This window comes from Sinocyclocheilus rhinocerous, unplaced genomic scaffold (assembly GCF_001515625.1).
Source record: "Sinocyclocheilus rhinocerous isolate Xijiao unplaced genomic scaffold, SAMN03320098_v1.1 scaffold2398, whole genome shotgun sequence".
Taxonomy (NCBI): domain Eukaryota; kingdom Metazoa; phylum Chordata; class Actinopteri; order Cypriniformes; family Cyprinidae; genus Sinocyclocheilus; species Sinocyclocheilus rhinocerous.
The window spans coordinates 297,122-313,833 of NW_015644003.1; the positions used below are offsets into that span (position 1 = coordinate 297,122).

General features: G+C 38.9%; 1 protein-coding gene across 1 annotated transcript in view; it reads left to right on the forward strand.

The window, feature by feature from the left end:
- Window positions 1-11,037, forward strand: part of LOC107757734 (uncharacterized) — a 46,268-nt gene extending 35,231 nt beyond the window's left edge. The window contains exons 8-9 of the mRNA XM_016575303.1: window positions 10,454-10,586; window positions 10,698-11,037. Of these exons, the coding sequence (XP_016430789.1) occupies window positions 10,454-10,586; window positions 10,698-10,861 (297 nt within the window). The 3' untranslated portion in view covers window positions 10,862-11,037. The remainder of the gene's footprint in view (window positions 1-10,453; window positions 10,587-10,697) is intronic.
- The last annotated feature ends 5,675 nt before the right edge of the window (window positions 11,038-16,712 follow it).

Genomic DNA, 16,712 nt, shown 5'->3' on the forward strand with positions numbered 1-16,712 from the left:
AAATAACTAACTGGATGACTAATACCACCACAATGAGTCTGGAGAAGAACCGCTCCTGCTCCCACTTGACTTGCGTCAACTTGAATCTCAAACGGAAGACCACTGTGGGGCGCTGCTAATACAGGAGCAGCAGTCAACAGCAGCTTCACATTCTCAAATGCCTTTTGACAATGGGGGGTCCACTCAAATTTAGCGGAGTTCTTTAAAAGATTAGTCAATGGATAGATGACCGATGAAAAATTAGGGCAAAAATTGCGATAGTAACTAGCCATCCCAATAAACCTCATGAGCTCTTTTTTAGTACGAGGAGTAGGGAAATTCTCTATTGCGCTCACCTTAGCTCGCAAAGGGCGCACCATACCTTGGCCCACCTCCTTTCCCAAGTAAGAAACCGTTGCCCGTGCAAAATCACATTTAGCTAAATTCACAGTTAAATTAGCCTCCACTAGATGCCGAAATAATTCTCGTACCCGTGTCACATGCTGATCCCAGCTATCGCTGTAAACTATAACGTCGTCCAAATAAACCGCGCAGCCTTCTAAACCAGAGACTACACGATTCATTAATCTTTGAAATGTCGCTGGTGCGTTGTGTAACCCGAAGCTCATGACAGAACAAGAGTACAGCCCCGAAGAAGTTATAAAAGCAGTGATTTCCTGTGCTCGAGGTGTCAAAGGCACCTGCCAGTACCCTTTAAGTAAATCAAATTTACTGACATATCTCGCCGAGCCCACTTGATCAACGCAATCCTCCATCCTCGGGAGTGGAAAAGCGTCAGCTTTGGTGATTTTATTAATTTTTCTATAGTCCGTACAAAACCTGAACGTTCCATCTGGTTTTCTAACCAGCAAACGCGGCGAAGCCCAACTCGAACAAGACGGTTTTGCAATGTTATTTTGCAGCATATACTGAATCTCTGACTCCAACTTTAGACGTTTTTCAAAAGGGACACGATAAAAGTGCTGGCGTATAGATGAAGCATCACCCACATTCACGTCGTGCTCTATTAAATGAGTTTGTGATGGAACGTCTCTAAACAATGATGGAAACTCGTGTATCAACTGTGACAGTGTATCTGCTTTGTTGCAAAACAGATAAATGGGACAACAACCTCTCCAAATCTTTCAAAGTCTCAGAATTTTTTAATCGAGGTTGCATTACAGCATCGTCTAGAACCTTAACCCCTTCCTTCTCTCCCACCGAAGATTGACCCGGCCCTTCAGTCACCGGTCTGACCACAGCAGATGATTTAACATCAGTTTGTTGACAATCGCGGGAGAAAAAAGGCTTCAATAAATTTACATGACAAATTCGGGTTATTTTCTTTCTGTCTGGAGTTGCGATTTCATAATTAAGATCGGACAGTGCACGCACAACAGTATATGGTCCCACAAATTTCGCGCAGAACGGAGAGCCCACTAAAGGCAGCAATGCCAAAACCTGATCCCCAGGATTAAATACGCGCTGTTCAGACTGGCGATCAAACAACTTTCATCTTTATCTGCGCCTTTTCCAAATTTTTCCGTGCTGCTTGACCAGCTAAAAATAAGCGTCTTCTAAAACCGTTTACATATTCAAGCAGACTTTTTGGTGGCTGTTTACCTTTTAACTGATCACCCACAACGGCAAGCGGACCGCGCACCTTATGCCCAAAAACCAGTTCATTTGGAGTAAAACCCAAACTAGATTGCGTGACCTCCCTTGCGGCCAACAAAAGCCATGGAATTCCTTCCTCCTACAAGGAGTAGGGAAATTTTCTATTGCGCTCACCTTAGCTCGCAAAGGGCGCACCATACCTTGGCCCACCTCCTTTCCCAAATAAGAAACCGTTGCCCGTGCAAAATCACATTTAGCTAAATTCACGGTTAAATTAGCCTCCACTAGACGCCGGAATAATTCCCGTACCCGTGTCACATGCTGATCCCAGCTATCGCTGTAAACTATAACGTCGTCCAAATAAACCGCGCAGCCTTCTAAACCAGAGACTACACGATTCATTAATCTTTGAAATGTCGCTGGAGCGTTGCGTAACCCGAAGCTCATGACAGAATAAGAGTACAGCCCCGAAGAAGTTATAAAAGCAGTGATTTCCTGTGCTCGAGGTGTCAAAGGCACCTGCCAGTACCCTTTAAGTAAATCAAATTTACTGACATATCTCGCCGAGCCCACTTGATCAACGCAATCCTCCATCCTCGGGAGTGGAAAAGCGTCAGGTTTGGTGATTTTATTAATTTTTCTATAGTCCGTACAAAACCTGAACGTTCCATCCGGTTTTCTAACCAGCAAACACGGCGAAGCCCAACTCGAACAAGACGGTTTTGCAATGTTATTTTTCAGCATATACTGAATCTCTGACTCCAACGTTAGACGTTTTTCAAAAGGGACACGATAAAAGCGCTGGCGTATAGGTGAAGCATCACCCACATCCACGTCGTGCTCTATCAAATGAGTTTGTGATGGAACGTCTCCAAACAATGATGGAAATTCGTGTATCAACTGTGACAACTCTGCTCGCTGCAAAACAGATAAATGGGACAACAACCTCTCCAAATCTTTCAAAGTCTCAGAATTTTTTAATCGAGGTTGCATTACAGCATCGTCTAGAACCTTAACCCCTTCCTTCTCTCCCACCGAAGATTGACCCGGCCCTTCAGTCACCGGTCTGACCACAGCAGATGATTTAACATCAGTTTGTTGAAAATCGCGGGAGAAAAAAGGCTTCAATAAATTTACATGACAAATTTGGGTTATTTTCTTCCTGTCTGGAGTAGGCATGGGCCGGTATGAGATTTAGACGGTATGATAACCTTAAGCAAAAATATCACGGTTTCACGGTATAACGGTATTGTCGTTCTAAAATGTTATTTTTAAATAGCAAGCGGACCGCGCACCTTATGCCCAAAAACTAGTTAATTGGGAGTAAAACCCAAACTAGACTGCGTGACCTCCCTCGCGGCCAACAAAAGCCATGGAATTCCTTCCTCCCAGTCTCAGTTTAATTCAACGCAATACGCACGTAAAAGAGACTTAAGCGTTTGGTGAAACCATTCCAGCGCTTCCGGACTCTGAGGATGATATGCGGTGGAACAGTGATGCTGAACTCCCAACTGCTTTAAAATTTCCACGAACATGTTAGACACTGGTCACTTTGAGTGACTCACCACCGCAATCTTCTCTTTGGGCAAGCCACTTGCGCAATAGCACCCCATCATATATAAAGTATCTAGTCGCAGCACTATACACATCCTCCGGAGGGAGAACATCAGCAAACAAAATTTTCAACCCAGGATCATCCCTCTGGGCGATGACGAGTTCTGCACGAGAAATTCTAGACAAGAGAGACAATCCAGGAGCAACCGACTTAACCGGTACGCGGGTATCACACAAGTTAACATCCTCATCATTCAGCATTTTGGTCTTAGACCGCGTCACAACACAAGACGCATCCTCAGATAACTCACAACACCCCTGATCGGGAAAGGAAGACGGGGTGATAATCGGTGAAGGGGCCAGTACCGGCCACACACACTCACCAGCCAAGTTGTTGCCCAAAATGACCTCCACTCCCTCCACCGGCAAAGAAGGGCGCACTCCCATAGTCACTTCTCCATTGACCAACTGGGACTGCAAAATAAACTTGTGCAAAGGAACAGACAATGTTTGGAGTGCAATCCCTCGGATTAAAACATTCTTACCAACATATGAACTGGATGAAAATGGCAGTATGGAATCCAAAATGAAAGACTCTGAAGATCCAGTATCTCGCAAAACTCTTACCGGTACACACTCATGTCCCTCTAGAAGAGAAACAAACCCTTCCGAAATAAATGGTGCATACCCTGTGTTGTGTTTAATTTCAGAACAACTCCTTTTTTTCATGGACAGGTTTTCCGTACAACGTACAGACGGTGCATGCGGCAAACTCGTTAAAAGCACAGGCGCATAATTTTTATTCTTGCCACGTCCCTGTTTGCTTTTAAGTACTGGACATTCATTCTTCCAATGTCCGACTTCCAGACAATAGCGACACATAGAATCAGATATCACCCTCTGAGAAGGTGAATTTCGATCACTGCGTTGCGATTGTTTAAGATGAAGATTACTATTATCTCGATTCCCATAACTAAATCGATTCAGAACGTAGTCAGAACGAAATCATCTGCTAATGATGCAGCTTCAATGGCAGTGCGAGGTTTATTTCCGTTAATATATACTGCAATTTGATCGGGAACAATGTTTTTTAACTGTTCAATAATCATCATTATGCGTAACTCACTGAATGACTGTACGTTCGATGTTGTACACCAGCGATTAAAATGGTTACTTAACTCTCGTGTAACCTCCACGTAACGAAAACGCTGTCGATAAGCTTCTGGAACCAACTCAAAAGCTTTTAGCACAGCAGATTTTACACTCTCATACTTCTTTCTTTCCTCTACTGAAAGTAGGGCTGGACGATATGGCCAAAATTGATATCACGATATATTTCTTAATTTCGGTCGATACGATATAATTCCGATATCGATATGAACACTATTTATCTGAAATAGAAATCTTTTGTAACATTGTAAATGCCTTTATCATCACTTTTGATCAATTTTAAGCATCCTTGCTAAATAAAAGTATAATTTCTATAATTTCTTTCCCCTCTACTGAAAGAGCAGTATATGCCTCCTGAGCTTTCCCCACCAAAACAGATTGAAGCATAACTGTACGGTCGGTCTCAGGCCATCCCCGTTCGTCTGCTATGCTTTCAAATAAAGAGAAAAAGACGTCAGGATCTCTCTCATTGAACGCAGGCAACAATTTCAAATGATTAATTATATCAAAAGGACGGTCTGCGCGATCACTAAATGATCTGCCCTCACTTCGAAGTCTCAAACTCTCAACTTTTAACTGAAACTCTTGATTTTGTCGTTCTGCAGCTAATTTTTGCTCATGTTTAATTTTTTCAAAGTCCATCTCACGCCGTTTCATCAAATCATCTAATTTACGTTTTTCTATTTCTATCTCACAAACACGCATCTCCTTTTCGTGCAACTGTTGCATTTCAATAAGCTCTTTCTGCTGCTCAAACGACAAACCAACGAAAAACAACCAGCTCGGAACGAACACCACGGCAGTGCACGCGACCCAGGAGACACACAAATAATAAATTAAAACAAAAAAACAACGCAAAGCGTTGCTACAACCTAACTGGGGAGTATAAAGAAATACACAGTCCTTAAACAGCAAGAACTTACCCTTTCAGAGCTGACCAAAATACGAACCCATGCTCCAAACCAGTCTTTCCGCCTGCTGGTCTCTCCCACCTAATTAATCAAACGAATAAAGTTTAACATTAAACCAAATCAGACAAATTTTAATTGGATGAGCCCCCATATGTTACATCTGGCTCAAAGATGTAACATTAAGGGAGACGACACGGCTGAATAACTTAAAACAAAATATTTTTTACAACAAAATATAACCAAAAACAGCAATCACAAAAGTCAGTCGGCCTGTCAGTAATATCAATTAGTATGAAATGCAGGTGAATGGATGCATAAAGTGAACTGTGGTCAGCACTAGTGAATGGATGCAAAACAAAACATAACGCCACAAAATTGGAGCGCGGCTCTGGCAAACTGCTCTCGCACCAGGTTTAAATAACAGCCATGACGAGCATCATGTGCGCTCCAGTCACAATCCAATCACAGAACCTGCCACAGAGAAAAAGAGACCAAAACACCCAAACCAACACAACTCAATCCTAACACTTAGAAACCGTTACTCTGATCGACACAAAACCACCATAAGGAATTCGGAAACATAGCATGCCGGCTATATGCTAATGCCCAATTGTCAAAATTTTGATAGTAAGTGGCAAAAAAATGCAATCAAAGTCGGCCATCAGTCATTTTTTCTCTTCTCAGATATAAAAATGGCAAAACAAAAATGAGATATTTTCACCAAATTTGACACATAAATGTATGGGCACACTCTAAGGACACATAAAAAATTTGGTGGGATTGTGCCTCTTGGTGGCGCTATAATTGTACAAAACATGAAATTGCCATTGACTACAATAAAGTATTATGATATAAAAAGCTATATTTTACGAATGCATTGGTGTACCATTACGAAACTTTGTATGTACCATCGAGACCATAACCTGAAAGTACTCAAAACGTTTTGGAACAGTGCCACCTTGTGGTCAAAAGTTATAATGACATTTCAAATAAATGCTTAATAGCTTTCTGTGAATTTTGCCTATTGTAATGAGACTGGTATTAATAGACTCCTTGGGTCATGCGGAGAACAGTGATACCAATGTTGCCATAGTCAGCCAAACTTCCTGTCCGCCATTTTGATTTTCTTTAAAAACCCTTTTTTTTCGAACTCCTCCTAGACCGTTGGTTTTTACATCTCACAGTAACTGCATTACTTCTAAGTTGAACTGTAAGGTCTTTGCTCTTAAATGCTGTGTGTGGCCTGACCTGCCAAGAAAAGGGATGAGTCAAAAGGATAAATTATTATATTATGATGTTAATTTAAAACATATAAATGTATATTTGTGTCTTAACTCTTTAGATTTTTGAAGTAATATTAGCTTCTTATTGATCCACCAGTTCACATTTACAATTGCATTTTTGCTTCATAAAATATGGGTCGATTTTCACATTGGTCTGAACTAAAACTGCAGACGGGCTGATTATTAATATCGATATAGGAAACAATATAAAAACGTTTTTGTTTTGTGTCTGCGTTTTGGGCACAACACATTTTGGCTTCATAGACAAATTTGTCGGTCCATGACGTTAGTCTAGTCTAGCACAAGTTATGCAAAAACCTGCGGTATAATCACTGAATCTACAGAATTAATGTTTTATTTCGTATCTGCACTGTGTAGTTTATGATAAGGGAATTTGCAAGCGTGCCCACTCCACACAGCTCTAGCGTTTTTAGCCGTGTCTAATCGAAGCGCCTCTGATTGGCCAGTGCATTCCTAAGTTCAACAGAAACGCTTTTGATTGGTTATAAGGCACAACACTGCACAAAACAGCACGCAAAACAATCTGATGCAGTGTGAGCGAATCTAAATGTAATTTAGCGAATTGACACTTTTCATTCATTTTCACATTTCATTTTAATTGCGAACGCCATAATACATTGTTTAATTGTGCAGAGGCATTTTTGTCCCTTTGTCTTGAATTTATGGGGCATGTTTGTTCATTTTGGTGGCATTTTTGCCACAAGCCCTCATTAATTTCCGACCCTGGATGGTTCCCTTCAGAGATACATTGATATAAAAACACCCGCACCGCGTTTTGACTTAAAACGTGCAGCACACATATTTATTCAATGAAATGATAGCCGTAATTGTCACATTAACCCATATCGCGATTCTTGTTTTTCCGTCCCCAAATCGAAGACCTTTTGAAATTATAATTAAGACTTTTCTTGTATCATTTACAGCACAGAGGAACATGTATTGAAAAACAACCTCATGTTTTAATTTGTTAGCCATCACTAAGAGCTGCCACAAATAAATCAATGTATGGGAAAACACTGCTTTGCATGTCCACCTTTATTTTTGATGCTAGACTCAGTCCTCCTCAGCATGGATTATACTAGTGTTGAATACATTTCTGGAGTGATATTCTGCTATTCTTCAAATAATTTTTTTTCAGCTGCTCTTTGCTGGGGGGGTTTGTGTTTGATAAGCGTAGTTTTCACCTTTTGTGCTTTGGATCACTATCATGGAATATTCCTCTTCTGCCAAGCTTCTGGAGACTGGGAGTCATCTTTTCCAGTAGTATTTTGGCACATCCACAGGCATTCATGGTGCCATCTATAAATATCTTCTGAATACCAATCAGTGCTTTTGCTCTTATGTAGCCCCATATCACTACACTTTAACCTCTGGGCTTCACTTTCAGGACTATGCATCTACTGTGGTAGTCCAGACCAGATTCATGCCACACATGCTGGACCCCACCTGAGCCACACAAATTCATCTGACCAAAGATATGCTTCTTTCACTTGCCTGTCTGTTTTCCAGAGATAGACTGTGCAAGTAGTGCACTCTCAGTAGTGGCACTTTAAGAGGACAAGTCACAGCAGCTCTAATTAGTGGTGCTATGACTCATATTCTAATTTCCTGATTTCTGCTGCAACTGTGTTTCCACTGATTTTTAGTTGGTCACCAAACTTTCCGTATCTTTTCTCCTCTTTGTGAAGTCTCACAATAAGAGACATGCAGATAGATACATCCCATTTGTCCAAAACTGAGAAAGTTCTGGTATTCAAAGGTCATTTTATAACCATGTTCATGCATTTGAAATCGCAGATGTACTCAATTTTATTTCAATGATCATTGGTTTTCTAACTTGTGTGTCAGTGATTGCAGGTGTATTCACTTTTATTGCATTAAAGGGATAGTTCACCCAAAAATGGAAATTTGCTATTAATTTACTCGCGCTCAGGTCATCCAAAGTGTAGGTGACTTTTTTTCTTCAGTAGAACAGTAAAGAAGATTTTTAGATGAAACCGTGATCCTTGGGGATTCATAAAATGCAAGTCAGATGCTGCCCATATTTGAGAATTTAAAAAAAAAAGCATATCAAGGAACACAACATTAATCCCCGTGGGATCATCTCCTGACAATATATTGAGGTTTTATGAAGCAAAACGATCGGTCTATGCAAGAAACTGAACATCATTCACAACATCATTACCTGTAATCCAGACAAATGGTCTGGAGTGATGTCGGGTTCACAAACAAATCATTCTTTTCAACTGGTTCTTTTTAGCCAGTTCATCAAACCTTACTGAAGCGTCTGAAACGGCAACAATTTCTCCTTCGCGCTCCAAGCATTCAATAATCACTCTCCTCCAGCTCCGCTCTGGGTTCCTCGCTGCACTCCTCACTCAACTGATCAGAAACACCGCTCCGCCTTTGCTCCATGACGAAATTTGTGGCTAAAGTATTTCAGCAGCCTATGTTTTGAAATATCTTCTGTTCTGTTCAGACTAATGTTCAACTAATATTAAATGAAAAATAAATACTCAATACTAGAAGAATAGTTTTAATGTGGCTTATTGGAACACTACAATTAGCCCAAGTCTGACAGCATTGACACTCATTTTCTGCACTCCTGAATGTTTCCTCGCTCCAGTTAAAAATCATGCCGAATGCATTTAAATGGTCAGTCTAAGACTAATGCAGAGAAAAACTGGCCGATTGCATCAGAGATGGCAGAAAGAACAGATTTATGACCAGTTTTCAGTGAATCATTCATTCCAGTGTATTTAGCTCAAAAATGGCCTTCTCATAATCATAGATTGTTTCTGAGCCATGCAAGTCCTTTGTCACAGCACTGCTTGAAATACAAACTGAACGGCAGGTCAGAACATCCAACCGCCGCCTGGGTATTATAACAGCAAACTACGACCCAGAGTAGCTAACCCATCCAAAAAATGTTGAGAACCACTGGTCTACAGTAGTCAACATTTGAAGTGGATCAAAAAATGTTGATCAAAGTTGTCCTAAGACAAGAACGGGTATTGTTTTGGTTTTAGGAAAACTTTGATGAACGGTTTTGATCCACTTCAAATGTTGACTACTGTATAGTGTCAAAAACAGCACTAAAATCTAATATCACGATAATGAACGTGCACGATATTGTTATCGTGGACACTTCAAAATGCCGTGAATATTTATCACAAATTATTCAGATTTTTTTAATGCATTTTAAGAATACATTTCGCATTACATGGTTAAAATGCACAACACCACTGTATGCTGCGTCAAAGACAAGCCCAACACAGATGAGAAGCGCAGGCGGAGCGAGTGAAGGAGACGCGCTGAATGAAAGCGCACATTCACTCTCTGACAGCAGATGGCGCTGATGGAACAGCAGAAATGCAGCCGTTACCCCAGTAACCCCAAAACATTTAGGTAGAATGAGCTTTCAATGAAGCGACAGAAGGTTTCATTTAAATATTTTCATTTGTGTTTTGAAGATGAACAAAATTCGTATGGGTTTGGAACAGCATGATGACAGAATTTGTTTTATTTTTGGTCCTGCGCACACTTCAGCTCTGAGGATCATATTAATTCTTGAGTTTAATGTAATTCAGTGAGTTTTCAACTCGAGACTGGATCACGTTAACTTGAAAACTGCTGAAAATAAACCCAGTTTGTACCTAAATCCAAAGTCCAGTTTGGAGTTTTTGAACTGGTTCTTTGAAAAGAATCTACTCAAAAGATGAATTTGATCGTTATTGCGAGCGGTCTTTCCTCACTTCTGAATAACAAGGAACTGCATATTTTTCTGAAATGTAGTGGAGTAAAGAATTCAAACTTTCCATCTCATTGTCATTTTTAGCACCACTCTCGCTCATGCTTCTTAATATGATGATGTAAATAATAAATGCAATCATGGTATTGTTCTCTTCATGTCTCCAGAAACTCTGCTCAAAAGTGCAGCACATCCTGCAGGTCTGGAATGCAGGGCACGGAGTGATATCCCTGCACTGTTTCCAGAACGTCATTGCAGTGGAAGCCTACACACGTGAGGCCTGTATGGTGGATGCCATCGGTAAAGAGACGCTCAGCTGGGCTGCTTGGATACTTATACGTGTTCTTTGCAGCACAAATTTCCATCTTAATGTCTGCATTGTCAGCTCTTCACCCTTTGATCTTTTACTAGGGCTGAAGATGCTCACAAACCAGAAAAGAGGAGACTACTATGGTGTGGTGTCAACTTGGCCTGTGCGGAGAAAACGGGAGTTAGGGGTTCACCTGTTGTACAGGGCTATGCAGATCTTTTTGGCTGAAGGAGAACGACAGCTCCGACCTGCCGACATCAGATGAACCGTAGACACCGTGGCATTACAGAAACCATTTCCTACAGAAATGACACTTGTTCACCGTTCCAGAAGCATTAACATGTTGATATAGTGATATCAATAACTATCAATGTATTATAATCAGGTTCTGTGCAACCACAGTGAAAAAAGTAATACTGTAATAGTTAAAATAAAAAATTAAAAAACAGAACATCATTTGTTCAGTTTCTTAATTTTATTGAATTTTTTTTTAATCCTTATTGCTTAATGTATTGATGCCCTGTTTTAATTCAACTAATGAGCTACATGCAATGTACATATCTTAGCAATAGTGGTAGGTTTTTTTATGCATATGTAGTTATATTACAAATCATTTTGACAGTTTTTTTTTCAATTAAATCTTTATCCATTATATGAAATTAAGTAGATATGAAGTCTTTTAGCTTCATACGAGTTGTATGATAGAGCTGATTATTGGCTGATTAAGCTAGTTGTTTATACTTAGAAAGAAAGCAATCATTGCATAAATAAAAAGTTAGAAAACCTTTGAGTTTGATTATTTGAATGGAAGACAAAATAAAGGCTAAAAGTAAAATCAACAAATGAGGTGTTATGACCTGCTATGTTCTCTCTCCTACCTGTAAGCATGGGTGGATGATCAGGGCCCGTATTCACAAAACATTTGATCTTACCACTAAGAGTTCTCCTAAATAGCAGTAAAAGTTTTTAGCTAAGAGTTTTCTCTTAAAACCTATTCACAAAGCTGCTGAGACAAACTTTTACTAAGGAATAGACAGAAGTCTTAAGCTAACAGTAAGGGGGCGGGGCTGAGCTTGTTGCTATGGGTGATGTCAGCATGCTTATTAACTATGCACACAGTGATTGGCTGATAGTCTCTGTCCGAGATTTATTCAGAGGAATATTGTAGAGCACGATATTATGTTGCCATATTCAGAAAAAAAAATGCACATTCAAATAAAGGTTTTAAAATGCAGGCTAAGAGTCACTAATTACACAAGTATATGTTCAGTTAATTGTCAGCCTCTTACATGTATGCTCCTCGTAAACAATTAGCGGATATGCATATGAACAGCCTTTTAACTGACAGAGTAGAATAATTAATGTTGATAGTAAGGAGTGTTAATGTAAAAGAAAACCAAACTGGACTCAAGAACAGCTGTTACTTGTTGCCAAACTTGTTAATGAAAACAACTCATAATACCCTTGTGATTAAGACGATAACTTTTTAAAAGCTCATTATCGTCAAACTTTTCTAAAATGTTTCTGTTCCAAGGCAAACTGCCGGAAACAGCCATTTTAGGATAGTTTGTGGCTTGGTCTTAGTGACTTAGGACTCCTCTTCACTGCTCCTAACCTTTCACAGATTTAGGAGCTGGTTTTAGAGCTAAACACTGAGGAATACTCTCACAAAAATGTCGCAAAAGTGTAGGAGTCCTAAATTTATTACTGACACGCCCATTATTTTTAAGATTTTCTCCTAAATCGGCGAGTTATGAGCTACTTTTAGCCTTCAAATGTTTTGTGAATACGGGCCCTGGCATACAGCTTTAAGAGGTGGTGCCAACAGCACACGGAGGGCTCATTTCAGCGTCTGACGCGTGCGTGTCAGTTGGCTCGATGGGTGCTCCCTCCAGCCGACGGACCAAAGCTATTATTTTAACACTTTAGTGTGTTTGTATGTTTTCTTAAAAAATGTCATTGCAATCTATGAGAGAAATGGAGCATAGGGTGCCCTCCCCGTTATTTTTGAGGATCTTGATTTGTATTTTGTATAAGATGAGTAGTGAGGAAAACCCCTGTTTTTTTCTTTGGCTCATTGGTTATGAAATTCATATTGATTTTGTTTTCAGTGTTTTTTTTGTCATGTTGGCCTTTGGGCCACCCTGAAATCCTTGCTCCAAATTTCCCTATTACTTTTAATAAACATCTTGAACCCTCAATCCCTTAGATAGAGTGTAACAAATGGGGAATTGTTTGTCTATGTGAGTTTTGATTATTTATTTAAGTGAGTATTAATTTATCTTCTGATTGGCAGTTGTTGTTTTTTTATGTGGGTTAGGAAAAGCATTTGATAATGGAGTTCAGTATTTAAATGTTTAAATATGCACCTTCTTTTTAAGCTTTGGATTTATGTCGTACGGTTGGTATATTTAACTGCTGGTTTTCGCAAAATAACAGTTTTAACATCTGCTCCTAAGAAGGAAATATTGGATGTGGTGCAAGCCATGTTAGTTAAGCAAGGCATTCTACCTATCCAAAAATCTGAGCTTGAGCAAAAGGAAGTTATTTTTTTTTTCTCGCTCCGTTTCTTTTTTCTCTCGCACCGTTCCACTCATTCTCTACTATAGGAGAGGAAGAATTGTATAAACTTGTTAAATCATCAAGGTTAGATTATTGTAACGTTTTATTGGGTGGTTGCTCTGCACGCTTAACCTGTTAACCTGCACCCCCCATTTTGGGACTCAGATGAAAATGACCTACCTAACTTAAAATGGTAACAGTTCTCGACAACTTTGGTGTCTTTGAAAAAAAGACCCTTTGGGCTTTACTATTCATCATCCAGAGTTCAAAAAGAAAAAAAGTTATAGACACTGAAGTGCCTTGAAAAAAATTGTACCACACTGAATTTTTTTTTTATTTCATAAAAAAAAATGAAATAAAAAAATGAATATATAGTTGTAATTTATGTTTCTGTATTTATGTTCTTAACATATTAAGTTTTTTTTTTCTTTTCGCATTTGTGATTTCTTGCGGTTGCTAACACTGTCTTGGTAGCTATACTCATTCCATTTTTAGGTTATGTAAGGTTTTTATTTACTCTTGGATAGTTACATCAGTTAAGTTTTATCACTGTAAGTTAGTACTGAATTCCAGTGGTGTAAAGTAACGAATTGCAAATACTCTCGTTACTGTAATTGTGTAGTTTTTCTCAGGAATTGTACTTTATTAAGTAGTTTAAAAACAGTGTAGTTTTACTTTTACTTGAGTACATTTTTAGTGCTGTATCGGTACTTTTACTGCGCTATTTTTCCTCAACCTGCCAACGCTACTTTATATGTTTATTTTTTTCCTGTAAACGGCGATTGGCATTTGTATGGTTTTGTAATATCTGTCTCACATATTTCCTTGTGTGGTAGATCTGACTCTTATTATAGAATTGCATTACAGAAAAACTGTTTTGAACGTGGTAATTACATTTTAATTAATTTAGTTTTTTATAACCATTTCTTACTATGTGTCAGTAAGTTGTTGTTATTTTAGCATGTGTGTTTGGCTCAGTGTTATTTTTTTAGGATTACTGATGAACTAATGTACTTTGATTTGTATTAGTTATCTATTTTAGTTTTAGTTACAGTTGTAGTAATGTTGTCATTTTATTAGTTTTTTATTATGTCTATATAGGCTTTTTAAGTTTTACTTTTATTTAATTTGAGTTATTTCAGTACTTCAACAAATACAAATGGAAATGAAATAATATATATATATATATTTAGTTTTAGTTACAGTTGTAGTAATGTTGTCATTTTATTAGTTTTTTATTATGTCTATATAGGTTTTTTATTAAGTTTTAGTTTTATTTAATTTGAGTTATTTCAGTACTTCAACATACAAAATGGTTGCTGGTTACTGTATGATGACTGAAATGGCCTTATTAGTAAATGCACTGCAGAAAGTTAACACCTGCACGAATGGCATGTATTCTGTCAACGCTGCATGAGCTCGAGGTGCCAACTGCTGGACACCCTTAGCTTGTTAGCCAGGGTTCAAAGTGCAGTAAGCATTAAAGGCAGGATAGGTGATTTGGTTCAAAAACACTTTTGTTATGCTGGTTGAAAGTCTCTAAACATCCCGATAGCAATCACTAAGACTAAAAAGTTAAGTGGTCGAAATATTTTTATGTATTTATATCACCTGTGGAAGGCTGATTGGAGGAACATAAAATGTTCCTCCAATCAAAATGTTCAGTCCGAAGATGATGATAGGCTGTCTTGCCTGCCTGTCATAGTATGTATTTGCATACATACGTCATCAGCACGTTCCAGCCAGTGAAAGCAAAGACTATAGAATACCCCTAGCCTAAAATAATAGAATAGAATAGCCTTAAAGGGACTTTGATGAAAGACGTTATTATTGTAATATTATGTGCTTTGTACTGTAATGTTTTCACTGGTCAATGAAATCATGTTTTTAAATCATGTTTATTTTTTTAAATGATGCAAGCAAAAATTTTTATTAGTGGTTACAGTTGTGAGTTACTCAGTTTTGATGTGTATTCTTCTTACAGAGAAAGCATCCATCGAAATTAAAGCAGTACAATGAATGCGTCTTGAAAAGAAAAGAACAGAGGTGTGATTCAGCTGTGAAACAGATGAAGATTAAGTCAAGTCAAGTCAAGTCACCTTTATTTATATAGCGCTTTTAACAATACAGATTGTGTCAAAGCAACTGAACAGCATTAATTAGGAAAATAGTGTGTCAATAATGCAAAGTGACAATAGTAAACACTAATTTTTCAGTTAAAGGCAGTTCATCATTGATGCATTCCGCTAGTTTTTCAAATTGGTATGTTTCGCCGGGCTGCGAAGAAATATAGAGCTGAGTATCATCAGCATAACAGTGAAAGCTAACACCGTGTTTCCTGATGATATCTCCCAAGGGTAACATGTAAAGCGTGAAGAGTAATGGCCCTAGTACTGAACCTTGAGGTACTCAAGATTAAAGACTACTCCACATCATGCAGGCAGGTTACTCCGTCCACATTTGACAGGCTTGTGGTTGAGTTAGTTTGTGAAAGTCTCCAGCCCTTTGCCATAGTTGAACTTCCAACATTCAAAAATCTAATCCATACAATGCAACCTAGCTGTACAGCTATGTCCAGACCAACCTGAAGCTGAGAATCGTGGACGCAGCCGCAGAGATAAAAAAAACATCACTGCTGAGAAGTCAGCTATATAGGTAGCACTACTGATTGTTGGACAGCACGACAACGGAGTTACATCGGTGTAACTGCACACTGGATCGATGAATCTTCACTGGAAAGAAGGTCTGCTTCCATTGCCTTTAGACGCTTGAAAGGATCACATACGTTTGATTTGCTTGCAGGGACCCTGGATGACATCCACTCGGAATATGGCATCTCAGAAAAAATAGTCAGAACAACTGATAGTGGATCAAATTTTATTAAAGCATTTAAGGTGTATGGCGAACCGAGTCAGCAAGAATTGATTGGTGCGGACTCTGCTGAGGCAGTACACTGGAGAGTGAGGAAGATGCGGAAGGTGTTGAGGTTCAGGACACCTGTTCTACTTTGAACACAAACAGTGGGTTGGAGTATCATCTACCCAAGCATCAGCGTTGTGCGTGTGCAGTGTTGGGAGTAACGCATTACAAAAGTAATAATATTACAGTAGTATATTACTTTTTGCTGTAACACAGTAATATAACGCATTACTAATCAAATTTGGGTAATATTATTACTCGTTACAATCTCAGTAATGCAAGTTATAACAACATATTTTAACTCTAAATTTGTTATGTTCAGTTCATCGGAGAAAAGGATAAGAATGCATGGTGCAATATGTGCGAAACCAAACTCTCAACATGGAGAAATAGCACGAGTAAAACCTGGAAACACCTGGACTGGTGCCACTAACACTAGCTATTGGAGAGAGCTGCGGGGTCGGAGAAGAGAAAAAATACGAAAGACGAGCGCAGAATTAGCTAAATATTTGATTTAGCCTAATTAACAGATTAACAAAATGAAAGGAAAAGACTGAGACATGCTGAGTTTGGTTCATAGGCTATTTGTGTGGCGCGGCGCTCTACGAAAGTCCACGGAAAGGAAACCGAGATGA